Here is a 23,765-nt window from a genome sequence, read left to right on the forward strand (position 1 = left end):
TCATTCACTTGTACCTGTAATGTTTTATGGGCGCCATAAAACCAGTGGTCGGATCCTCTTCCAGGACATTTAGAATTTATTGGCTTCTGTAATAGGATTCACTTCTTAAAAATTTGGCACGTTATTGGCAGAGAGGAGGCGTATTACAAGACACCAACGAAATCATTTAATAAGTGTCATATTAGGTGATTTAATGTGGTTGAATGGTGGAGTGAGTTAAGAGAGGAGCCATGTGACCCTCAAAGGAGCCATTTTTGTTTAAATATAAGAAAACTGAGAAAGACATAGCACTAATGGAAGGTACTAAATCTATTTCGCTAGGCCATGCTGGACATTAAGAATGTACTGGAAGGTAGTTTTGTGCATCTCTGGGGGCCTCTGGATCCTTTCTCTAAACTTTGGTTGATTTGCAGCCATCTACCTGGCAGGAACAGTGAATGTCAACTTTATTTTATAAGTGTATCATTCTTAAAGTGGAATTACCATGAAAACCAGATTCTTAAATGTACTCAGGATAACAAAATAACACATTCTCTAAGTCACTGTTATTAACAAAAAATACAGCATTTCACAGATATTACTAGGTATGAGCCTGGATGATATCACAAATGTGTGTGGCCATCTTAGCTCACAAGACCATAACTACAGCTGCATGCCCCATTCAGTTCTTTTTTTTTAGGAAGATCCTGGGCTGTGCCTAGATATCCTCAATTGAAATTTCTTAAGCAATGTGCACTCTAATAGAAGCTTTTGGAGGGGTGTGCAGATGTCCTTGGTATGGCCCTCAGACCACTGCTATGGGAATGGTTATGACGTGCAGGCAGTAATGACTTTATGGCCCCATCCATCTGCTGGAAGGCAGCAGGACATGGGATGTCACAGGAAGACACCAGAGCCCTGCTGCCGGGAGGTCACCTGACTCCCCTTTAAGTAAAAGGTAGAATTCTTCTTTTTACTTTATAAAGAATGAAGACATCTAGACACTGTTGAAATAGAACTGGAGCAAAGGGGAATTATCAAGGGAATAAGAGGATAGAGTACAAGGACAGGTTATTTAACTTGGATTTTAGCAAAGAAAAGGCTAAGACCTCATGTAGACTACTATGTGTACAAAACAGGCCTTGTTTGTAGCAGTTTTTTACCCGTTCCTACTGTTGATGTACATAGGAAGGTGAGAGGCAGGAATAGGACCTGCTCTACACTCACCGGCCACTTTATTAGGTATACCTGTCCAACTGCTCTTTAACACTTAATTTCTAATCAGCCAATCACATGGCGGCAACTCAGTGCACTTAGGCATGTAGATATGGTCAAGACAATCTCCTGCAGTTCAAACCGAGCATCAGTATGGGGAAGAAAGGTGATTTGAGTGCCTTTGAACGTGGCATGGTTGTTGGTGCCAGAAGGGCTGGTCTGAGTATTTCAGAAACTGCTGATCTACTGGGATTTTCACGCACAACCATCTCTAGGGTTTACAGAGAATGGTCCGAAAAAGAAAAAACATTCAGTGAGCGGCAGTTCTGTGGGCGGAAATGCCTTGTTGAGGTCAGAGGAGAATGGGCAGACTGGTTCGAGCTGATAGAAAGGCAACAGTGACTCAAATCGACACCCATTACAACCAAGGTAGACAGAAGAGCATCTCTGAACGCACAGTACGTTGAAGTTTGAGGCAGATGGGCTACAGCAGCAGAAGACCACACCGGGTGCCACTCCTTTCAGCTAAGAACAGGAAACTGAGGCTACAATTTGCACAAGCTCATCGAAATTGGACAGTAGAAGATTGGAAAAACGTTGCCTGGTCTGATGAGTCTCGATTTCTGCTGCGACATTTGGATGGTAGGGTCAGAATTTGGCGTCAACAACATGAAAGCATGGATCCATCCCGCCTTGTATCAACGGTTCAGGCTGGTGGTGGTGGTGTCATGGTGTGGGGAATATTTTCTTGGCACTCTTTGGGCCCCTTGGTACCAATTGAGCATCGTTGCAACGCCACAGCCTACCTGAGTATTGTTGCTGACCATGTCCATCCCTTTATGACCACAATGTACCCAACATCTGATGGCTACTTTCAGCAGGATAATGCGCCATTGAGCCAACAACAGTCCATAACTCTTGTCTATGTTGTCCTGATGCCAGTGGTGGGGAAGACCACATTAATCGAAAGCTTCAAAACTTCCTATAGTCAAAGTGATCCCACCACCATATATAGTCCACCATATCCCATTACCTAATAATTACTCCCATTGAAATCCTTAAATATAAGACACAATCAGCTGAAATCCTGTCTAATGATCTTCTTTGATGCCTCCCACTACTAGTATGCGCAGGGACGAGCTCAATATGTTAGCTCAATTATTGCTTCTTTTTCATGTGAGCAAAAGATTTCACTGTCTATTAGGGCTGAGCGATTCCCAGACACTGCTGCGGTAATTTATCACACTGGTATCCACCTCCTATCATCTTAAGAAGCTGGAGGTGTGTAAGTGCTTTAACTAAACAGTGACAAGTAATTTGGATGCGGCGCCCTCCTTCCTTCTGCTGCGCCATCTGTTAGCTTGCACACACATCTTTTTGATAAATTATTTTTGTCAGCTGCAAATTTGAAGTTTTCAAGCCAAACGCCCATTTCAGCTGTATCAAAACGGGAGGAAATTACCTTATTTTCTGCAGTACAACAAAAAAAAAACTCATTAAAATCAGATTGTGCAAGTAATCAGTAATCCTGGCGAGTGTACCATTGCTTAATAGCCACAAATCATGGCTCCTGTCATTTTGGGGATCTCCGCACTATAAAGTGACTTGTCTATTAATATTTCAGCACGCTTTAATACATCTGTTTGTACATTGTGTTATATATTGTTTTAGAATATGTGTATTTTCACTGAAAAACACAACTTAATCTCTCCTTTTTTTGGCTTTTTTTCTCTCATTTATGCGCCCCTGTAGATACATTGCTGTGAGCGTGGAGGAGTGTAAAGATGCAATTCTACAAGTCTGCAAAACAGCAAAATGTCTCTGGGCACAATAGGAAGCATAATGAGCAGGTGGTGTATGCATATTGCTATTGTAGGCTGCCACCTAGTGTCCATAGATGGTAACACAATGCAGACAAACAAGTTTTCTTTTTTTTAAAAATCCACTGCAAAAATAGAAATTTTGAAAAACAGAAAAGAAAAAACAGACCATGCTAATAGATGATGATTATGGCTACAAAATGTTATTATCCTGTAGTCCAAATGCAGCAAAAGGTAAACAATCAAATTAGGTTCCCTAGATACAATCATATAGAGACATGTTAGAAAGCAATTAGCAATCAAAGCAGTAACCCACCCATAAATGGTGGAAAGAAGGGACAACTCCTTGTATCTGTAATGAAGCAATAGGAATAATTTTATAATGAAGGGAGGATGCCTTGTGTTGCCTTTGGACTACAGGCAAAGAAAATTTTAGCCTCCCTGGTCATCCTTCAGGCAGCACAAGTAGGCCCGGCGCCAGCACCCGGCTTACCCGGGGCTGTGTGTGGACATTACTTACTGGGGGGCTGTGTGAGGCCCATTCCTTACTGGGGGGCTGTGTGAGGCACATTCCTTACTGGGGGGCTGTGTGGGCACATTACTTACTGGGGGGGCTGTGTGGGCACATTACTTACTGGGGGGGGCTGTGTGTGAGCACATTACTTACTGGGGGGCTGTGTGAGGCACATTACTTACTGTGGGGCTGTGTGGGCACATTACTTACTGGGGGGTTGTGTGGGGCACATTACTTACTGGGGGGCTGTGTGGGCACATTACTTACTGGGGGGGCTGTGTCTGGGCACAATACTTACTGGGGGGCTGTGTCTGGACACAATACTTACTGGGGGGCTGTGTGTGGGCACATTACTTACTAGGGGGGCAGTGTGTATACATGGGGCGGGTGGCAGTGTGTATACAGGGGGAGGGGGTGGCAGTGTGTATACAGCGTATGGGGGGGCTGTGTTTGTATACAGGGGGAAGGGGGACAGAGTGTCCACACGGGGGAGGGGAGGCAGTGTGAGTACTGAAGGGTGGCCCATAAAGGGGCCCACTAGGGCTCTGTCGCCCAGGGGCCCACTAAAACCTGGAGCTGGCCCTGAGCGCAAGGTAAACAATGAGACGTGGCAAGCGATACATTTAAGAAGGGTGTTGATTGTCTTGGCAACTGTAGCATTTTTGCTAAAAACAGATGCAGATTTAGTCCAATGGAATGAGATAAGCTTCTGTCCCCAAAATTGCTGATGCCATCAAGCCTTAACATACAGTGGAGATGGTAATCCAGAGATTATAACATTTTAACATTACAACATTAGACTTTGAAGGCAAATAACAAAATCCTTTCTAATATCCAATAAATGCCACTTGACTTGATCTCAATCTTGAGGATCTGGAAATACAGGCGGTCATCTGACTTACATACGACCCCTAGTTACAAACGGAACTCTGGATTTTGATAATTTACTATACTTTAGTCCTAGGCTACAATAAACAGCTTTAACCCCTTAAGGACGGAGGGTTTTCCGGCTCATTTCTCGCTCTCCAACTTCTCCAACTCTCCAAAATCCATAACTTTTTCATTTTTCCGTGTACAGACCTGTGTGAGGGCTTATTTTGTGCGTAACAAATTTTACTTTCCCGTAATGTTATTTATTTTAACATGCCGTGTACTGCGAAGCTGAAAAAAAATTCCAAATGTGGAAAAATTGAAAAAAAACCGCACGTGCGTCACGTTCTTGTGGGCTCAGTTTTTACGACTTTCACTCTTCGCTCCAAATAACACGCCTACTTTATTCTTTGGTTCGGTGCGATCGCGGTGATACCAAATTTATATAGGTTTTATTGTGTTTTAATACATTTTCAAAAATTAAACGAATGTGTACAAAAAAGAAAAAAAAATTTTTGCCATCTTCTGACGCTAATAACTTTTTCATACTTTGGCGCACGGAAATGTGTGAGGGGTCATTTTTTGCGAAATGAGGCGACGTTTTCATTGCTACCATTTTGAGGTCTGTGCGACATTTTGATCATTTTTTATTTCATTTTTTATGTTATGTAAAAAGGTGTAAAAGTCGCATTTCGGACATTTGGGCGCCATTTCCCGCCTCGGAGGTCACCGCCGGCCGTAACCGTTTTTATATTTTGATAGATCGGGCATTTTGGGACGCGGCGATACCTAATATGTCTGTGATTTTTACTGTTTGTTATGTTTTATATCCGTTCTAGGGAAAGGGGGGTGATTTGAACTTTTAATATTTTATTAATTTTTTTTATTTTTTAAACTTTTTTTTTTCTTTTTTTTTTCACTATTTTTTAGACCATCTAGGGTACAATAACCCTAGATGATCAGATCGCTCCTACCATATACTGCAATACTACAGTATTGCAATATATGGCGTTTTTGCAGGTCTTACATTACAATGAGCCACTGGCTCATTGTAACGAACCTGCATAAACCATGTAGCCTCGTGTCAAGAGAAGACCCGAGGCTACCATGGTAACCGATCGCCGCCCCCCGATGACGTTCGGGGGCGTGGCGATCGAAAAAAAGATGGCGGCGCCCGCGCGCCGCCGTCTTTTAAACGCCGCCCGCGACTTTGCGGGCGGCGTTTAGAGGGTTAATAGCCGCGATCGGTGCAAGCACCGACCGCGGTTATTAGCGGTGGGGGTTTTGTGCAAAATGCAAAAACCCCCACCTCTGTATGAAGAGGACTCAGCCCGTGAGCCCTCTTCATACTTCCCTTATACCTCTGCGCCGTAGAGCTACGGCGCAGAGCGTTAAGGGGTTAACAGTTATCACAGGTGTCTGTAATTAAGATTTATTGTTTATCCTGGTCCCTCTAACAATCTAACATTTTTAAAATCCATCTGTCACAGAGACCAAAAAATTTTTGACTGAGGTTACAATAATGAAGTATACGGTTCCGACTTACATACAAACTCAACTTAAGAACAAACCTACAGAACCTATCTTGTATGTAACCCGGGGACTGCTTGTAGTACATTTCTTAAGTAATGTCTTTAATAGATGGTAAGGAACAAAAATTTCTCCAAGATCCCTAAACTAAGACACGCAGGAAGGGCTTCAAACACTACAGTATAACGTCTTGATGCAGCCACAGCGACCAAGAATAGCATTTTCACAGACAGCCATTAGATAGGAACATTTAGCATCATCTCAAAAGGAGGACCAGAAAGTTTTATCGAACCACAGTAAGATTCCTTGAGCTCCAGTGTATAAGAGGTCTATCTATGGGATGTTGACTTTAAGCAGGGGTGGACTCGGTTACCTGGGGCCCACCTACTACTAAATAGAAATATTCTGGGATAAGGGAATTTATAAGAACTAGTGGGGGCAGTGAAGCAGAGGATAAGGTAAGCCCTTTCTCCCTCCCACTCTGCTAGTGCTTGGCTCTTGGTTTGTGTACAGGGGCTGCAGGGGTGACGTTATCTGGGGGCATTAATGCTAGGAATAGTATAAGAGTTACCCCTGGTTTCCGGGGCTACTGCTGGTGGCCGGGCTGTGGTTAGGGATAGTATAAGAGCTACCCCTGGTTTCCGGGGCTACTGCTGGGGGATGGGCTGTGGTTAGGGATGTAAGTGTTCCCACTGCACCAACCTTCCAATAAGGAAATACTACCCTACTGTGGCGTCCATGCACCACATAGACAAGTCACACATGGCTCTCTGACCTTATAGATATAAAAGTACATAAGCTGAGAGCTTTCTCACACAAGAAGGTTAGTCAGTGACTACAATACTGATCTGACACAGGCAGAAGTAGGATCTTGTACCTCACAGGTGATATGTCTTCTCCTTCACATGCAGAATTGTCGTAAAATCTGGTTGCAGAATTTTCCGGCTAGATGTGTTCAGCTTTGGGAAGCAGATCCCCTCACTGCGCCCCTAAAAATACCACAGTTACTTACAGTATAATGTCACCTGGATAAAACATGTCCCACACTGTACTTCTAAAGAATCTACATAAGCAACCCCTCTGTGCGCCCAGCATATCAAAAATAACATTGTTACCACCAAATATATTACTATACTACAGCACGTGAATAAATAATACTGTGCCATTAAAAAGTTTGCGTAGTATATAGCCTGCCCCCAGTAGTATATAGCCCCTTGTAATATTCAGCCTGGGGGCTTGCAGGCTATATACTACAGGGGGCCGGCAGGCTATATGCTACAGGGGGCCGTCTGGCTATATGCTACAGGGGGCCGTCTGGCTATATGCTACAGGAGGCTGGCTGGCAGGCTATATACTACAGGGGGCTGGAAGGCCCCCCCATACAAATTTCTCCCCCAATCACCCCCTCCCCCCCCCAATACATACGCACTGTGGCTGTGGCTGCAGTGATAGTACTCGAGGGTTATGTACAGTATAGAGATACCTCCGGTTACCTGCTCCTCACCCCTGGATGTAGATACAGCAGTGTTATGTACAGTATAGAGATACCTCCGGTTACCTGCTCCTCACCCCTGGATGTAGATACAGCGGTGTTATATACAGTATTAACCATATTTACAGACAAATAAAACATGTTATACAGATGTTCTATCTGCGAGTACAGATGGTGGTGATATTGAAAATTAACAGTCTTATTGGCACCACAGGTTATACCGTATGCTTTATATCAAAGTACAGATGGTGGTGATATTGAAGATCACAGTCTTATTGGTAGCACAGCATTTATATCTGAGCACACATGTGGCTGACCAGGAAATGATTGTTTTTGGGATTGTTTGCGGTATTGGGAAAGCCTATTGACTCGAGTATAAGCCTAGGGTGGGCAATGCATTGGTCAAAGCCTCCAGCCAGTATACAGCTGACCAGCCCCCTTCCCCGTCATTATATAGCCAGCAGCCACTGTCCCCATTATATAGTCAGACAGTCCATGCCACCCAGTCTACAGGTAGCCCTTGCTCCCCTAGTATATAGCCAGCAGCCCATATCCCCCAGTATATATCCTGCCAGCCCCTGCCCCAAGAATGCCAAGCCTGCAAAAATTAACACTGTACTCGCCTTTCGATCGCCCCCCGCAGGTCCTTTTCTTGCTTCGAGTCCTCCAGCTATTCTCCAGGTCCTCGCGTGGCTGGCACACACAATGACCTCAGCCGCTTGCCGACGTCATTGTTTGTGCGCCACCAGCATCGCTTAGGGACCCAAAGACCCGATGACGGAGCCAAAACATCCGAAGCAAGTAGAGGACCCGCGGGGCGCTTTGGAAAGGTACAGTGTTAATTTTTTATAGACAATTTTTGTGCTGGAAAACTCGGCGTATATACGAGTACATACAGTAATTTGTAACTAAAATGCCACACACCACAATTACTGAAGATTTTTAGCTAGTTTACAGACTTGTCTGAAAAAGGGGGTGTCCTTTGTCACATGGACATGCATGATCAGAAAGAAATATCCAGTGCATCAGAAAATTCAAGATTGTGGTGCAGCAAACTATACTAACTAATAAGAGGTGCAAAGTTCAACTCACCAGTCTTGGCTGCATTCACACGAATGTATGAAAATGGCCGTATATACATGTAGCATGCAGCCCCATTCACTTCAAAAGGGCAATACGGCCATTCATTTACATGGCATGTCCTATTTTCTCATGTATTTCCACTCTTATACCCAATTGAAGTCTATGGGAACATATAAAATACGGGTTGCATATGTGCTGCATAAAGTTGTGCGCCGTACAGTACATGCAGTATCCAGAACCAGAGGGAAGTGCATTCTGTCAGCCAGCCATTCATCATTTGCCAGCTCACTGTATTTTATACGGATACGGTGCCATACGTGCACATACAGAGGAAAATTGTCACATATATACAGATTCATACAGTACGGAAATAAAGGACTGGAGAAATGACACGTTTGTGTGAATGCAGCTCTTTCACATTGGCGTTTTTCACATCTGTGGTTCAGTGAATTTCCACGGATACCTCTCAAAGTGATTGTTTTCAATGGGTGTTTTCACATTGGTTTGCATTTTCATTGATACGTTGTACATGGAAACAATTTAGAAAAAAAATAGAAGTCTATGGGTCCACAAAAAAAATGATGAAACATCTTTTGTTTTAATTGATGAGGCTAAAAAAACAGGTGAGATGTTTTCATAGCAATGTTAAACCTTCAGCTTCTTTTTTAAATAGAATGTGTTTTTCAAAAAATGTACAAATTCTCAGTGGGTAAAATACCAAAACGCTCTGATACCCAATTTCTCCGGAGTGTAACAATCCCCCATATGTGGTGGTAACGTGCTGTATGGGCACACACAAAGGCATGGAGGGGAAGCTGCGCTATTCACAGGAGCTTATGCATTGTCCCTTTATAATGGATATACAATCTTAATTTTTTGGGCAATTTGGACTAATAAGGGCTTATTTTCTGCGACATGAGATGCCCTTTACAAATACTTCATTTTAGTGGGTCATTAGCTTATTGATGAGATTTTATTAACTCTTTAATTGTATGTAGGGAAAGAAAATTGTAAATTCTGGCTTCCTTTCTTCTTGTATTATTAGGGGTCTTACACCGTACCATAAAAATAACATATCTTTATTCTATGGATCACTAGGGTTACGGTGATACCTTATTTATATGTTTTTACAATGTGGGGTTATGTTTGTACTTTATTAGGTATGTAAAGGGAATGTTGGTGTTTAGGGGACTTTCACTTTCTTTAATGAATTCTTAGTATAAAAAAAATATTGTTATAAAGTGTTTTAAACTTTTTCTTTTTCACTTTTACAGGTTGGCTTGAACAAGTGATGCTCTGATCGCTTGTTCAAGTTCTTATTCCTATAACACAGTGTAATACAAATGCTACGAATGCTGAGTGTGCTATAGCTAGCAGGCAGGACCCGACAACCGGACAGGATTATGCAGCCCCAGTGCAACGGCAGACCCCATAGCTGCCATCGGAGCCCCAGTATGTGCCGCAGGGGTGGGGGGGGGGGTAGGTTGGGGTGAAGAGTCCGATCTAGTGCTGAAAACTCTTGCACGTCACATGCAGACCGGAAATCTCCATAGAAGACATAAAATGGACAGTACGCAGATGACATCCGTCTGAGATTCGTTTTTTGGTGCAGATGTGAAAAAAATAAATAAATAGTGACATACTTATGTGAAAACAACGGATGCAACGGACTGGTGCCAGCGAAACCACCTTAGGATTAATGCTGGGAAGACCAAGGAGATGGTGATGGACTTTCGTAAGCACAGTCCTCCTTCTCAACCGGTGGTCATCCATGGGACGGACATTGAGGCAGTGAAGTCCTATAAGTACTTGGGTGTCCTCCTCAACAATAAATTGGAGTGGGCAGAGAACATAAACGCACTTCACAGGAGGGGTCAGAGCCGGCTACACCTGCTGAGGAGGCTGAGGGCATTCGGAGTGCGGGGGGCTCTTCTTAAGACCTTCTTCAACTCTGTAGTGGCACCAGCCTTCTTCTTTGGCATAGTCTGTTGGGGAAGCAGCATCTCAGCTAGGGAAAGGAGCAGACTGGACAAACTGATTAGGAAAGCCAGTTCTGTCCTGGGGGGTCCTCTTGACACAGTGCAGGTGGTAGCTGAGAGGAGGACACTGGGTAAGTTGAAGTCTATTCTGGAGAATAGCTCCCATCCCTTGCATGAGACTGTGGTGGCATTGGGGAGCACCTTCAGTGACCGACTGCTTCACCCCAAATGTGAGAGGGAGCGTTATCGTAAGTCATTCCTCCCCGCTGCCATCAGGCTGTTCAACAAACAAGGCCCAAACAGAAGTAACCTGCGCCCCCCATCTAACCAGTCCCTGCAGGTCCCATCCACAGACTAAACATCAAACTGCCGATCATTGCTTGTCTCTTTTATGTCTTTTTATCCCCCTTTTATTTTTGTTCATTTATCCCTAATATTATTGTTGTCATAGTTTGTACTTCACTCTCTGTACCCTCTCTGCTGCTGTAACGCTGTGAATTTCCCCACTGTGGGACTAATAAAGGATTATCTTATCTTATCTTATACAATCTGATTTGTCCAGTATTTATTTGAATTAATGGGTGGTGTTAAACTCTTCCGATCCAACACCTCCTGTAACCGTGCTGGCCTTTGTTTGTTTACAGAGACTCAGTGGTGACATCACTTGGGACAGCGTACAGCATAATACACACGTGGTTCTGTACATCGGGAGACCACTTTAAAAAGGGGGGGGGGGGGGGGAAGACAACCCCTTCTAAAAAAAAGTGTATTATCCTTTATTAAAGTGAATATCCTTACAGTACCAAGTTGTTCTAATATTTATAGACTTTCTTTATTACGTTGTACTCCTTGATCAATACAACTTCACTAATTGAACATTAGAGAAATCACTACGATGAGGTGGAGGTTTATTACATAAAAAAGCCTTTTTTATTTTTTTTATCAGTTGCAACTTTTCCGTACCTCCTTGTGCACTGTCAATTCGCTAAGAGTATCCATCTTGAGAGACACCGAGCAAAATAAAGATATATTTGGTCGGTCCCTCTCTGCACATGCCCATTCTCCCCTTTAGTAGTCTACGGGCAGAAATCTAATAACACAGCCAAACTTTTTCTCCCCCCCAAAGATTGAATCACACCCACACTGCTCAGAACTGCTACATAATATCTCCCACGCTGCTGCAGCAGCAGAGGGCAAGGCTATCAGAACATCTTTCAGATTGTCATGCAGCAAATCTTCATAAAAATCTTGGTTTTTATGTGCATTTTTTTATGCAGATTTGTTATTTGTAATGCATTTTTGATGCAGATTTACATGCACTTCTTCCGCATGCATTTTTAACCTGTTTTACCTGGTCATCTTATATCAATGACATCGGTGAATGACACAAAAAATCATAAAAATCAAACAAAGCGCAATTTATTATTTTTACCAAAAAGTTCTTACAAGTCATGAAACCCATACAAAGATGGACATGAGTCCATTGACATGGATACAGCAACTTCTTCTATCATGTAGCGCAGTGCAAGTCCCTTTACCAGTGGTGCACACATATTGCTTGGTCACAACTGTACAACCTGAAAGGGGCCAAAATTAAAAAAAATATATATAAAAAGGATGCAGTGACACTTCATTTGATCCTTTTTGTGAAATACCATACATTTTACCAATGTTTGGAGGCCCAAAAATATCCATCACCGGTACTAACCCATTCCTGCTCCTGCCATGTGCACTACTCCTTAATGAGCTGTAAATTTAGTACAAATTGTATACAGACAAGTGTGCAGTCAGTGACTTTTTAATCTGCTCGCTCTGCCCCCAAAATGTACAACGTGGTTATCATCATGCTGCAGAGAACAGCCTTATGTGCTCTGGTTCTAATACACCGACTGCTGTGTGCTAGAACAAGCCTGCCCTGTGCTTACAGAATAAATTGATATAAAGGCTTTATCACACATATATATATATATGTTTCAAATGAATACACACAAAAGAGCAGACAATGCTGTAGCTTTAAATATTCTATACATATTACAGCATAGAGGACAAAAGATAACTCAACTTACTGCAAGAAAGTTTTTAAAACTGGAAATCACCAATTACTTCTTCACGAGAAATCCACACCATTTAAAAGGCACTACCTGCTGTGAGCAAATATCAAAACTTTCCTTATATCCTGTTCTGACAATCCCATAAGGGCTAAACCAGAAAGCCATGGGCAGTCCGTAAGTCCTGGAAGTGCTGTGACCGGATTTTACAGACCAACCACCATGCAGAGAACCGGACTCTAGGCATCATAGCAAAATATATATATGATGCAAAGAGTCCCTTGTAGTCATGATTAGTGTCAGCACGGATGGAGAAGCAGGGACTCCTAGCATTATATATCCGTATGATGCTCAGAGTCCTGTCTACTGCACTGGAATCATGTGTGAAATCCAACCTGCGCACAGCATAGTGAAAACATTTCCTGTGTTGTGCACAATTCATATATCACATACTATACTGGGTTCCAGGGTAGTAACCAGTACCTGCACAGAGCAAATTAGTAAATGACAGAACTTTTCATTAGACAATGACAAGCCAAAAACCTTTCACCTTCGTGTATGGATAAAATGATGCTACAATGAAACTTCGGTTATTGATCACCATGAACAGATCTCATGTATACATATACACACACTATACAGCCCATATTACTAAATGGGTCTATATATGGAAGCCTCTCAAAGAATTCACACATATTCTGGACCTTTTTGGAGACATGTATTGAAACACGGGTGATGTCTTCCTTTTATTGATGTTCTGAGGAGTCAGGCAGCTGTGCAAAAATTGGAGAATCATCTCCAGAGGACCTGATGTGTCTCCACATTACAACTATTCCAATTATAAGCAATTTAAATAGGCACCATGTAAATGTTCATCTGTCCACGGGATTAGAGCTGACAAATAGGGAGCCCAGAAGGAAAATTCTGGTAATGAATACATTTTGGAGGGATTCTTCCAACTAAAAAGATGTCCAACCACAACAACCCTTTTAAATACGAAGCCCAGACTATTCAGTGACAATCACGTGTGATGCTTCCAATAATTGTTACCCAGTGATCACATGACTTGTATATGGTGCAAAACGCAATTTAAAAATGATTATATGTACAAATATTCAATTTACATCATTTAAATAGGATATTAGATAACGGATATCAGACAAAATAAAAAGCCATGGAGAACTGCTTTTGGAAGAGTTCATTTAGAACCTCATCTTAAAAGAGGAATGTGCCGAAGCTTCCCTTCCCATTGCGTTTGAACTGGTTATCAGCGATGGAGACGAACATCTCCTGTGACATTATCTGTTCATCGTCAGCCTTGGTGATCCCCAAGGTGCTCAGTCTCTTCTTGTGGATCACGGTCTTTCTCCTGGAGTTTGCAGTCAGTTCAGATACAATGGCCTGGTTTCCATCCACCTCCTCACTGGCAATGCAGCAGTAGCTTGTACTGTGCTCTTCATCCTTGGCATTACCTTCAGGCACCCGCTCAGAGGAGACTGGGATGCAGGTCTCCTCTACCGGATGCATGGTTTCATCAGATTCCAACTCTATCACATCTAAACTTTCTTTTACTTGCGGTACATTAGCATCCAAATTGTTAGCTGGGGTGTACAAATTAAATCCAGTTAGTAATGTAAAGCCAACATAAATCATCAAAATCTTAAAACATAGTTCATTTTTTCATATAAATAGCATATTACCCTTATAGAGCAAGCATCCCCATATACTGTTCTCCACAGTGAGTCTCACTATAAACTTGCTGTATGATATTTTCAAGTTTTGGCGTGATATATTACCCAAGAACATTTGCTTCAAACATGCAATACCAAGAATAGCCCAAGGACCAAAATATCAATGTTTGTGGTGACCAAAACTCTGCCAGCATTTGGCGAAGATGTCAAATGGGGGAGGGGCATTACACGGGCAGCGCAAAGGCTACAAACTAGGATTTTTTTTTTTTTAAAGAGGAAACATGATCTTGTGTACCATTGGTATAAACGGTATCTCGTTAAGATAACAAAAATGTTGCTATTTTAGTCCTATGGACCAGTACTGGTCCTTGTATACATGGTTGCACTGCAATATAAAAGAAAAAAAAAATCTATATCCGACATCTGCAGTGCTTTACTGCTCTATGTGGCCTAATATATCCTAAACAAGCTTATTCTTACCAAAATGATAGAAGAAGTGCAAGCATGTCTACTCACCCTCCTGCACAGTCTCTGATCTCGCTCCATCCAGTTCTGTACCCGGCTTCACTAGCACAACAGCATAGCCCTCATTGTTATGGATGACATTGTTTTCAAGAGTGATTTTGGGAAGATCATGCACCTCATCGATAAAGTCCTGATACATAAATGTTTCAAGCTGCAGGTTATAACTAAAGCAAGCTAACTTAAAATTAAACCTAGAGGTCTAGAGGGTCAATTTCTAGACAAAAATTTGCAGATTATATTTAAAAACATATTCTGAATCGTGAGGATAGATGGAACATACCTTGATAAGGATCCCGTCTTTGCAGTGGTGAATGCCATTGTCAATCAGGCTGCAGCTACTTCCAGGATAGATCTCCACTCCAGCACCCTGGATCATACAATGGACATGATAAGCAAGGATACAGGCAGAGAGTGACAGTCTACATACAGTTAAAGACAAAGCCATCTCTATGGGCGTTCTACAGATAGACCATTGATAAATCCTGGATATCCCCTTTAATTCAAATGAAGGGTCAAAGACAAGAGTTGCAACATGAGTAATTGTGCCAGAAAGCACCTTGGTTTTTACCCTGTTCATTCATACATACTGTACACTATATGTTGGTGTTGAGAAGTTTTATGCTGTAAGAGGAGAATGGAATAAAATTGTTTACACTGGAATTTCCATTGTCAGTGCTGGATAAAAGGGACTCTTTCTATTGTATTTGACGTGTGGGTCTGCACGAAATATCCAAGGACACAACTGGGACCTGAGCGGTGAACGTCAAACTTTTCTTTTATTACTGCTGATAAAACAGTAGCAACAGTGCGGGGCTAATAATGACATTTTTTTTTCAGTTTCCAGAAAATCTTTGAATTCTTATCCTGTAACAGGTTACATTACCTTTGCTCCATACAAGTCACAATACTTCATCAACAATTGGGAAGATTTTTTCACGGTGATCCCGGTTGTGTCACATTGCAACACACAGTTCTCCAGCTCGGTCATTCCACCAAGGATGCCTAACAAAGAGTAAGAGGTAAATCCAGGATCCATTACTACAGACCAATTATTTGCTAGCTTTACATTTTAAGAGCTGAAGTTGAATTCAGACAACTGAATTCACAGATTATAGATGTACACCCTATGGCACCTAGAGTTGGCGACCAACATATTAAAATCTATTACGCTTTATTAGTGTTAGTAATTGCTACAGAATATGATCATTGGACTATAGAGAGCTTTCATAAACTTACTGACTATGCCCTCCACCGCATTGTGCTGGATAAGTTTCAGGTTTGACATTTTTACATGGGAGCCAGAACATTCCACAAACTTGTCCCCTTTGCCTTTCTTTTCTATGATGATATCATCTGGCATACCATATCCTGAAATACACAAAGACACCAATTGCATAAAAAGTATCCCTCAGACTGGTCTTCCTGCATTGTCCAAGTCACATGAAAAACAGATTGGGCCTCTCGTAGGAAGTGCGTTTTATGCAGATGTTCGTGCCGAAAATCTGCTGCAGAATAAAATAACATTGATGCAAATGAGATTTTCAAAAACGTATGTTGATATCGCAGACATTTTTACACGGAAATTGTCATTTTGTAATCTGTAGCATGACCATTATTTGTCAGATGCACATTTTAACACTTTAGATTTTGATGCAGAACATTCTATACTGTGTGCCAAAAACCTTATCTAATTGCATGACGACAATTACCTTCTATCTGTATAGAGTCCGCTATGCAGATTTGACTGTATACAAAGTAATGGCCAGGGCAGACCAAGACCAAATCTCCATCAAAGCAAGCATTCACAGCCTCCAGGATATCCTTATGGAACTGAGAACAAGAAATAGCAGTTAATATAATCTGCTTATTACATCAGGCTAGAGGCTCTTCCGATAGGGGCAGCAGTGCTGGTTCCATAAAACGTTAATTCTATGAAATACTTATGGCTGAAAACACCATGATAGGTTTGGATAACAGATCAGTGGCAATGGCCATAGAGAATAGTCCCAATCCTTTAAAGGAGTTTTCCCACAAATACAAGTTAGGCCTTATCCACAGGTTAGGGCCTAACTTGCTGATAGGTGGGGTCTCAGTGGGGAGACCCCCACAAAGCACGACAATGAGGGGTCCCCATGTACCTCCAGTGGACCCTTTGTCGCTCCATGAGAGTAATGAGATGACCGTTCTGCTCCATACATCTGAATGGAGCAGACAGAAATTGCCCAGTGGGTGTTTACTGCCGCTCTAAGCTTAAATAAAAGTGGCATCTTACCTGAATTTCCTGACTTTGGTTACAGGACTCTGGCTCCAGGCGTTCTCTGGTCAAGCATGTCAACATTTCGATGGACATGCTAGTGCATACAACATGCATGACCCTTCCACCTGCAGTTCGAGGACCTTTCTTTTTTAAACTACAGGATCCTGGACTTTTCTGATAGCAGAAGAGATACCTGAAAAACGTAAAAAACAGCCGTAAGCAATGTGAGTGGGCCTGATCCAACAGCAACATATTCCAGCCCACAGGTGGAGCCACCAAGCCCCCGACAGAACAGATACCTTAGAAGAGGATTCTCAATCAATTTAAGTTTCCTCTTCAAATTCTCTAATTCGCCATCCATCTTCATTCCTTCCACCATGGAGATATTGTCCAGCTCGCAGTCAGAGTCCGAGTCTCTGTTTGATAATGTGTTCCGGAGATTGTTGAACTGAGAGTAAACTTGTTCACAGCGAGTCAGGATGACATGATATTCTGACACAAGCTCAGATGGGATCCGCTCCTCCAGCACGTCATAATGTCTGAAAAAGATACCCTTACGTGATCAAACAAATAGATAACCATTCTATTCCCATCCCATCCTTTATCCTACTGCATAGTCCTTACAAGCGCAACCTGGGCTCGGCACATCTGGTAAAATAATCAAAATAGTCTTCTTCCTCTTCATCCCAGGAACGCCAAATGTTCTGGTAAAAGAACCTGCAACAGCAAACAGATTACTATGAACAGATTCAATACTGGTACTAGGGGTATATATGAAGATCAATGTAGGAAACCAGAAGTCCATATATAAATCACATTTCACCAACCTGACATGTTCTATGGCCATTGCAGTCTGGTCATACTCCCCTGAATCCTCAAACACTACATAGAGCTCCTGGAGAGGGACTTTCTGTTCTTTAACTTCCAAAAGGTCACGGATACTCTGCTCATTGACACAATCCACACGACACTCACATAAGAATGGCTCACATGGCTGTACCACCGCCTTCAGACTGGAGCAGGACACATCCGTCACCTACCAAGGTCATATCGAGCAGAGGAAGATAAAAGGTCTTGGCGTTGGTATATTTAGTTCAAATTGTTACTTTGACTGACAGACTGAAACAAACCCTCAGTTGTTAGAAGGCAAGACAAGTTCTGTAATGGATCTGCTGAGTTAAAGGGAACCTACCACCACATGTCTACCTATAAAGGTAGATCGGGTGGTAGATACATCTAGAAGACGTAGGTAAATCATGTCCCCACAATGCTTTGCCAACTTTTATTTAGCTAATATGTAAATTTTCTAAAGAGGCTACTGGGGCGTGGAGTAGCCGGAGCTGAGGCTACACGGCGCGGCTACTCTACTTCCCAGTAGCCTCTTTGTTCCTCCTACCAGAAATCTGCGCATGCTCAGAACAGCAGGCCCGCGGTTGCACGTTTACTGCTTGGAAGCTGAAGCCACTGCACAGGCAGACTTCGCGGATGAGGGCGCGCAGCTACGAGGAGCTGCACGCCAAAGATTTCTGGTAGGAGGAACAAAGAGGCTACTGGTGCGTGGAGTAGCCGCGACGTGCAGCCTCAACTCTGGCTACTCCACGCCTCAGTAGCCTCTTTAGAAAATTTAGAGAATATTAGCCAAATAAAAGTTATTAAAGATTTTGGGGGGGGTGTGAGGATTAGCCCTTAAAAGGACTATTCTCACATCCTATAGATGTACCTACCACCCGATCTATCTTTATAGGTAGATATGTGGTGGTAGTATCCCTTTAAGAATATGTCGATGGCTATGTCTCATGGCTCTTTAATGCAATAAGGACTTGAATTAAACCGAAAAAAAAACCCCTTCAGAACTTCAATGTCTGGATCTGGAGGCTAGCACTGTAGGCAAGCCACTGGAAATTTACAAGGGTGTCAGAACACGCACTGCACCTTTCTGCACAGCCATATAATACACTATATTAGGGTGCAATGTTACAGTTGATATAAGCGATGTACACACAAGACAAGGTCACCAAATATGTACCAAGAGAATGATATAAAAAACGGAACTAACCTCTACAAGTACTTCAAAGATATCTGTGCGCCACACAGCTTTCCAGCCAGAGGGTTCCAGGGCCCGTTCCAAGTATTCAGCTATAAATTCCATCACCTCAGAGGGTTTACAATCACCTTTTATAGGAAATAGAACATCAGTACCTCACACAAGTGCAGATCACCTGATCAGACAGAAGAGCAAGGGCAAGTGGACATCACAAGGCTAGTGTGCACCAAGGCAGTCAGCCCGCTCCTCTCTGCCTGCGGTGGTATAGCCTATGGGAAATGGCCCCTTCCTGAACCAAGAGTGCTTATAACTAAAAGCTACAAAAACTGCAAATTTAAGTGATGCTCTAGAATATAGCAGCTTTTACCAAAAGGATAGATGCCCATCACAGAAGTTTTAATTATTTAGGCCTTGCGGCTGTAAAAAAAACATGTTGCTTTCAAAAGGGACTGTACCACGTTTACAGGTTATCCCCTATTCACATACGGATTGGTGAGGTTCCCATTGCTGGGGCCTTATCGATCACAAGAAAGGACCATCTGCAATCCGTCCTCACAACTGGGTGTAACAATGGGTGTAGCATGTGTCCTCCTGTTCCATTTAACTGGAGCGCTCTGCGCACGCGATTGTACAAAGAAGAAATATGACGCCTGCTGTTCCTGGATAACCAAACCCCTCTGTGTAGACTGGCTTCTATTTACCTAGGGCAGTGGTGGCGTGGCACTAGCACAGAGTTGGTCAGGCAGGACTTAAAGGGAACCTACCACCACAAATCTACCTATAAAGGTAGATTGGGTGGTAGGTGGATCAATGGGACGTGAGGATAGCCCTTTTAAGGGCTAATCCTCACGTCCCTACACTTTTTTGATAACTTTTATTAGATATTTATTCAAATTTACTCCACGCCCCGGTAGCCACGCCCCGGTAGCCACTTTACCCCTCCTACTCACCCATCTTCGGCGCGCAGCTACGCGGAGCTGCGCGCCGAAGATGGGTGAGTAGGAGGGGTAAAGTGGCTACCGGGGCGTGGCCCTCGTCCGGCGATCCTGCCGTCTGCGCATGCGCAGAAGAGCAGGCCCGCGCCTGCGCGGTCACTACTCCGAAACAGGCGTGGGCCTGCTCTTCTGCGCATGCGCAGACGGCAGGACCGCCGGACGAGGGCGCGCAGCTACGCGGAGCTGCGCGCCGAAGATGGGTGAGTAGGAGGGGTAAAGTGGCTACCGGGGCGTGGAGTAGCCGCCTCGTGTAATCTCATATGCGGCTACTCCACGCCCCAGTAGCCGCATAAGTAAATTTGAATAAATATCTAATAAAAGTTATCAAAAAAGTGCAGGGACGTGAGGATTAGCCCTTAAAAGAGCTATCCTCACGTCCCATTGATCCACCTACCACCCAATCTACCTTTATAGGTAGATTTGTGGCGGTAGGTGCCCTTTAAAGTATCCTCCTGCAGTTCTAGGTGCCAAAAACCGCACTCAGCTTTATTCTAAAGTGAAGCATCCTGGTCTACCCGAGACTGAGGAAGAGAGAGCAGGTGTGGACCAGGTCGGACTATCACTGGAGCTCCTGCTCTTGGCCCCAGGATACTTCATGTTCCGGTGGCTCCCAAGCGAAGCTCCAATGGAAGTTTGAATTTCCCCTCCTGTCAACAATATTGGTGTCCTCAGGACTACTGAAAGCTGTGGTACAGCACAAAGCAAAAAGTCTGCAAGAAGGTACTACTTGAATTGCTGTTTTGGCACTGTGGGTATAAAAGGGTCGTCATTACTGACCTAGGGTTTACATGGAATCAGAATGGTCAATAAAACAGACTGTGTAATCCAAATAAAAGGTCAATCCCTTCATGCCAATGGAATTTTTCCTCCCCCCCATTTGTTTTTTTGCTCCCCACCATCACAAATATAGAACCTTTTATTATTTCATGCAAAGAGCTGTATCATGGCTTAGTTTCTGCATAATAAATTGTACTTCCTAGCGGTGACATTTTATATTCTTTGCCCTGCACTGAAAAGCCAAGAAAAATTCCAAATACTGTGAAAAACGTTTCCAGTGGAATAATCTCTTCTCTTATGATGAAAGCACCCCAACAAAGGTATTCAGCCTAAAATTACAAAGAATACCACTGTATAAGGGACATATAATACTGCCACACAGGCAACAGGTTGCAACAGTCCCAGTGTGTTCCTCTCCAAGTAATCACTATAGCAGAGCACTGGCCTGGGAAGTCCAATGACTGGGACATCACCACCTCTGATATGACAAGACTAGTTAGGAGGACTAGATAACAGCACAATCCGATGAAAAGTATTATTAATTCTTGATTTTAAAAAATTCCTCCCTTTAATTTGTTCTTTCTAGATCCTGGAAATCCCTCTCCGATTTACGAGCAGAAGTTGTCCTGAGATTTACCACCAATCACGTTCTACAGTCAGTGCTCACCCAGAAGGTAATCCTTGTAGGCTTCAAACCTCTCGTAGAAGAGGAGGTTGCTGGTCTGGAAAAGGTCTGGGAATTGCATGTTTCCAGGTAGAACATGCTGTGGAGACACCTTCCCGAGCTTTTTATGGCTCCCATAGTCACTGTCCTCATCCTCCTGAAACAAGACTGAAGATCAGGAAACATGTTAGAAGTTTAGGTTACAGGTTTCTGGCCAAGATCATTGTGGTTCCTCTATAAAGGAAATGTGGTAATAGAAAAGGAAGAACATCTCAAGTTCCCATTGTTTGCACTGAGCAGCAGCTCCCTGGGGTAAGACTGCGGTGTAAATGACAGTCACCACTCTGTGGTTGGGAGGTCCCCTACTGCTTGGAGGTGGTTTCTAGAACATGATGTCTGGAATGCTGAGGTGTACACCCCGAAGGGACACAAAGATGAATGCCATGAGACGTTACCGCTCGGAGCACTGCTACATGGCAGCTCCATGGGTTGAAGTATATAATGGGAGGTACAGCTTCCTTCCTAATTCCTGTCGCCTTTAAACTCACATCATGGATGGTGAATATACACGCCTGTACATGTTCTCCAAGAATGTGGGGAAGGACAGAACTGAGTTTAAAGGACATCTACCACCAGGAAGGAGGATTGTAAACTAAGCACATTGACTGGTGTATGCCCGCTCTGGTAGGATCTGCTCTTCTTTTAGCTTCTTATGCCCTAGGAACTGGGAGGTAGTAATCTGCTCGTATGGAGTCACACTAGGAGGTCTCTTCCTGACTAGATCTGCTACATCATTTATCACCCATACTTGTGATGACTCAAACCAGGACTAGAAAACCCAAGTCATTTGAATACAGCTTCCAAAGCTTTTCTGTATAATGCAGAATCTCCATGAACATAGGAGGGCTTCATTGTGACTGTCACTGTCCACCACAACCATCTGGGGACATGGTGACAGTTTGTAAGGATAAATCCTTATGACAGGTTCACTTTTGAAAGTCAAACCGAGCATGCATGTGTTTTGTGGAGTTGGGGGATATAGCTGTCATCCTCTCCCAGGGCTGGCCGCGCACACCTCTTCTGAGCAGGGTGTGAATAAATCTGAAGTAGCCGCTGCCGATCACCAGTGACAGCTCTAGCTCATCCCCGGGAGAAGGAATGATATACCGAAATCCAGAGGGCACACATCGCCCCCTCCTATACATCACTGTACAGCCCCGACACCCACATCAGTCATCCATCATACATAACAGCTATGGGCAGATGCCACAGCCCGCTCCGGAGTAATAGGAAGAGATCGGGCGCTCACCCTGCTTCACGTCAGTAATGTGGCCCACATCCTGGGAGCTGCCTGCCTCCTCCTCGTCCTCCATCTCCCCCTCGGGGAGATCCGGTAGTGCTCTACCCGACATGACAACGGCAGCACCGCCCCACAGCCCGCGCCACCGTTCAAATGTCTCGGCCGCGCCCCCAGTGTCGTCACGACCAAGCGACTAGCTGATTGGCCACTACGTACTCGGGCAGAAACCAGATGGAAGAGATGGACTATAGAAGGCAAGAGAAGCAGCAGCAGCATAGCGCCGGCTAGAGGCAGGAGGTCGTCATTGCATCACGCTAACTAGTAACAGCGTGTTATAATCACTGCAACCACTGCGTATGTACTGTCAACCTACAAAGGTGTTTCTATGGTGAGAAGTGGATGCCATTGACACCTGTGTATTCTCACGTATCCAGGCATAGGCATGTGTATCCATCTGATGGACTGACACCGTACTGGATTGTGTGCTGCATGCTTACAGTCATCCACCAGATGGCTGTATTGTACTGTAGCATTGGCTTACATTATGTGGGTGGCAGATTTTATAGAGCATGTCCTATTCCCCAAAGGTTATGTCCATTTTAGGAAGTTTATTTTTAAGTCATGAAATCACAGAATAATAGCAGGTAACATAAATTATACACATGGCTGGTTCTGGGGGTGGCCATGTCCTAAGGGCTCAGTCATATAGCATGATATAGCAGGGTTATCCTGAGGTGAACTTTAATATTATATGAAGATGCAGCTTATTCATCAGTCACTACGTCGTAATAATTGTATGGCAGTATTATTTTGGTACCAAAAAGGCAGCATTATGTTAACTCTACTTTGTAAGTTATATGGTGATATTATATTTGCTGTATACAATAAGTATTATCTTTGTATATGACACTTTTTTGTAGACCACAATTATAATTTGGTCCTACAAAAGATCAAGAATTTGAAGAAACCTGGTGCCGATTGA

General features: G+C 43.4%; 1 protein-coding gene across 2 annotated transcripts; it reads right to left on the reverse strand.

Moving 5' to 3' along the window:
• Positions 1-11,885: 11,885 nt before the first annotated feature.
• SHCBP1 (SHC binding and spindle associated 1) lies at positions 11,886-22,990 on the reverse strand. 2 transcript variants are annotated; one of them, XM_072117204.1, is made up of 13 exons: positions 22,793-22,990; positions 21,487-21,651; positions 19,060-19,175; positions 17,831-18,039; positions 17,628-17,720; positions 17,303-17,542; positions 17,019-17,196; positions 16,456-16,576; positions 15,983-16,114; positions 15,630-15,748; positions 15,027-15,113; positions 14,738-14,876; positions 11,886-14,131 (listed from the first exon to the last, which is right to left on the reverse strand). In XM_072117204.1, the coding sequence occupies exons 1-13, from the start codon at positions 22,893-22,895 to the stop codon at positions 13,746-13,748; spliced, it is 2,088 nt and encodes a 695-aa protein (XP_071973305.1). In that variant the 5' UTR covers positions 22,896-22,990; the 3' UTR covers positions 11,886-13,745. The 2 variants fall into 2 exon arrangements, with proteins under 2 accessions (XP_071973305.1, XP_071973306.1); XM_072117205.1 differs by lacking the exon at positions 21,487-21,651.
• Between the last annotated feature and the right edge of the window lie 775 nt (positions 22,991-23,765).

This window comes from Engystomops pustulosus, chromosome 7 (assembly GCF_040894005.1).
Source record: "Engystomops pustulosus chromosome 7, aEngPut4.maternal, whole genome shotgun sequence".
Taxonomy (NCBI): Eukaryota; Metazoa; Chordata; class Amphibia; order Anura; family Leptodactylidae; genus Engystomops; species Engystomops pustulosus.

Coding starts and splice junctions, on each gene's coding strand:
- SHCBP1 (XM_072117204.1), bottom strand. CDS start 22,895: ATGTCGGGTAGAGCACTACCGGATCTCCCCGAGGGGGAGATGGAGGAC. Junction 19,176..21,486: donor CTACAAGGATTACCTTCTGG/GTGAGCACTGAC, acceptor TTCCTATAAAAG/GTGATTGTAAACCCTCTGAG. Junction 16,577..17,018: donor ACCAAAGTCAGGAAATTCAG/GTAAGATGCCAC, acceptor TCTTGTTCTCAG/TTCCATAAGGATATCCTGGA.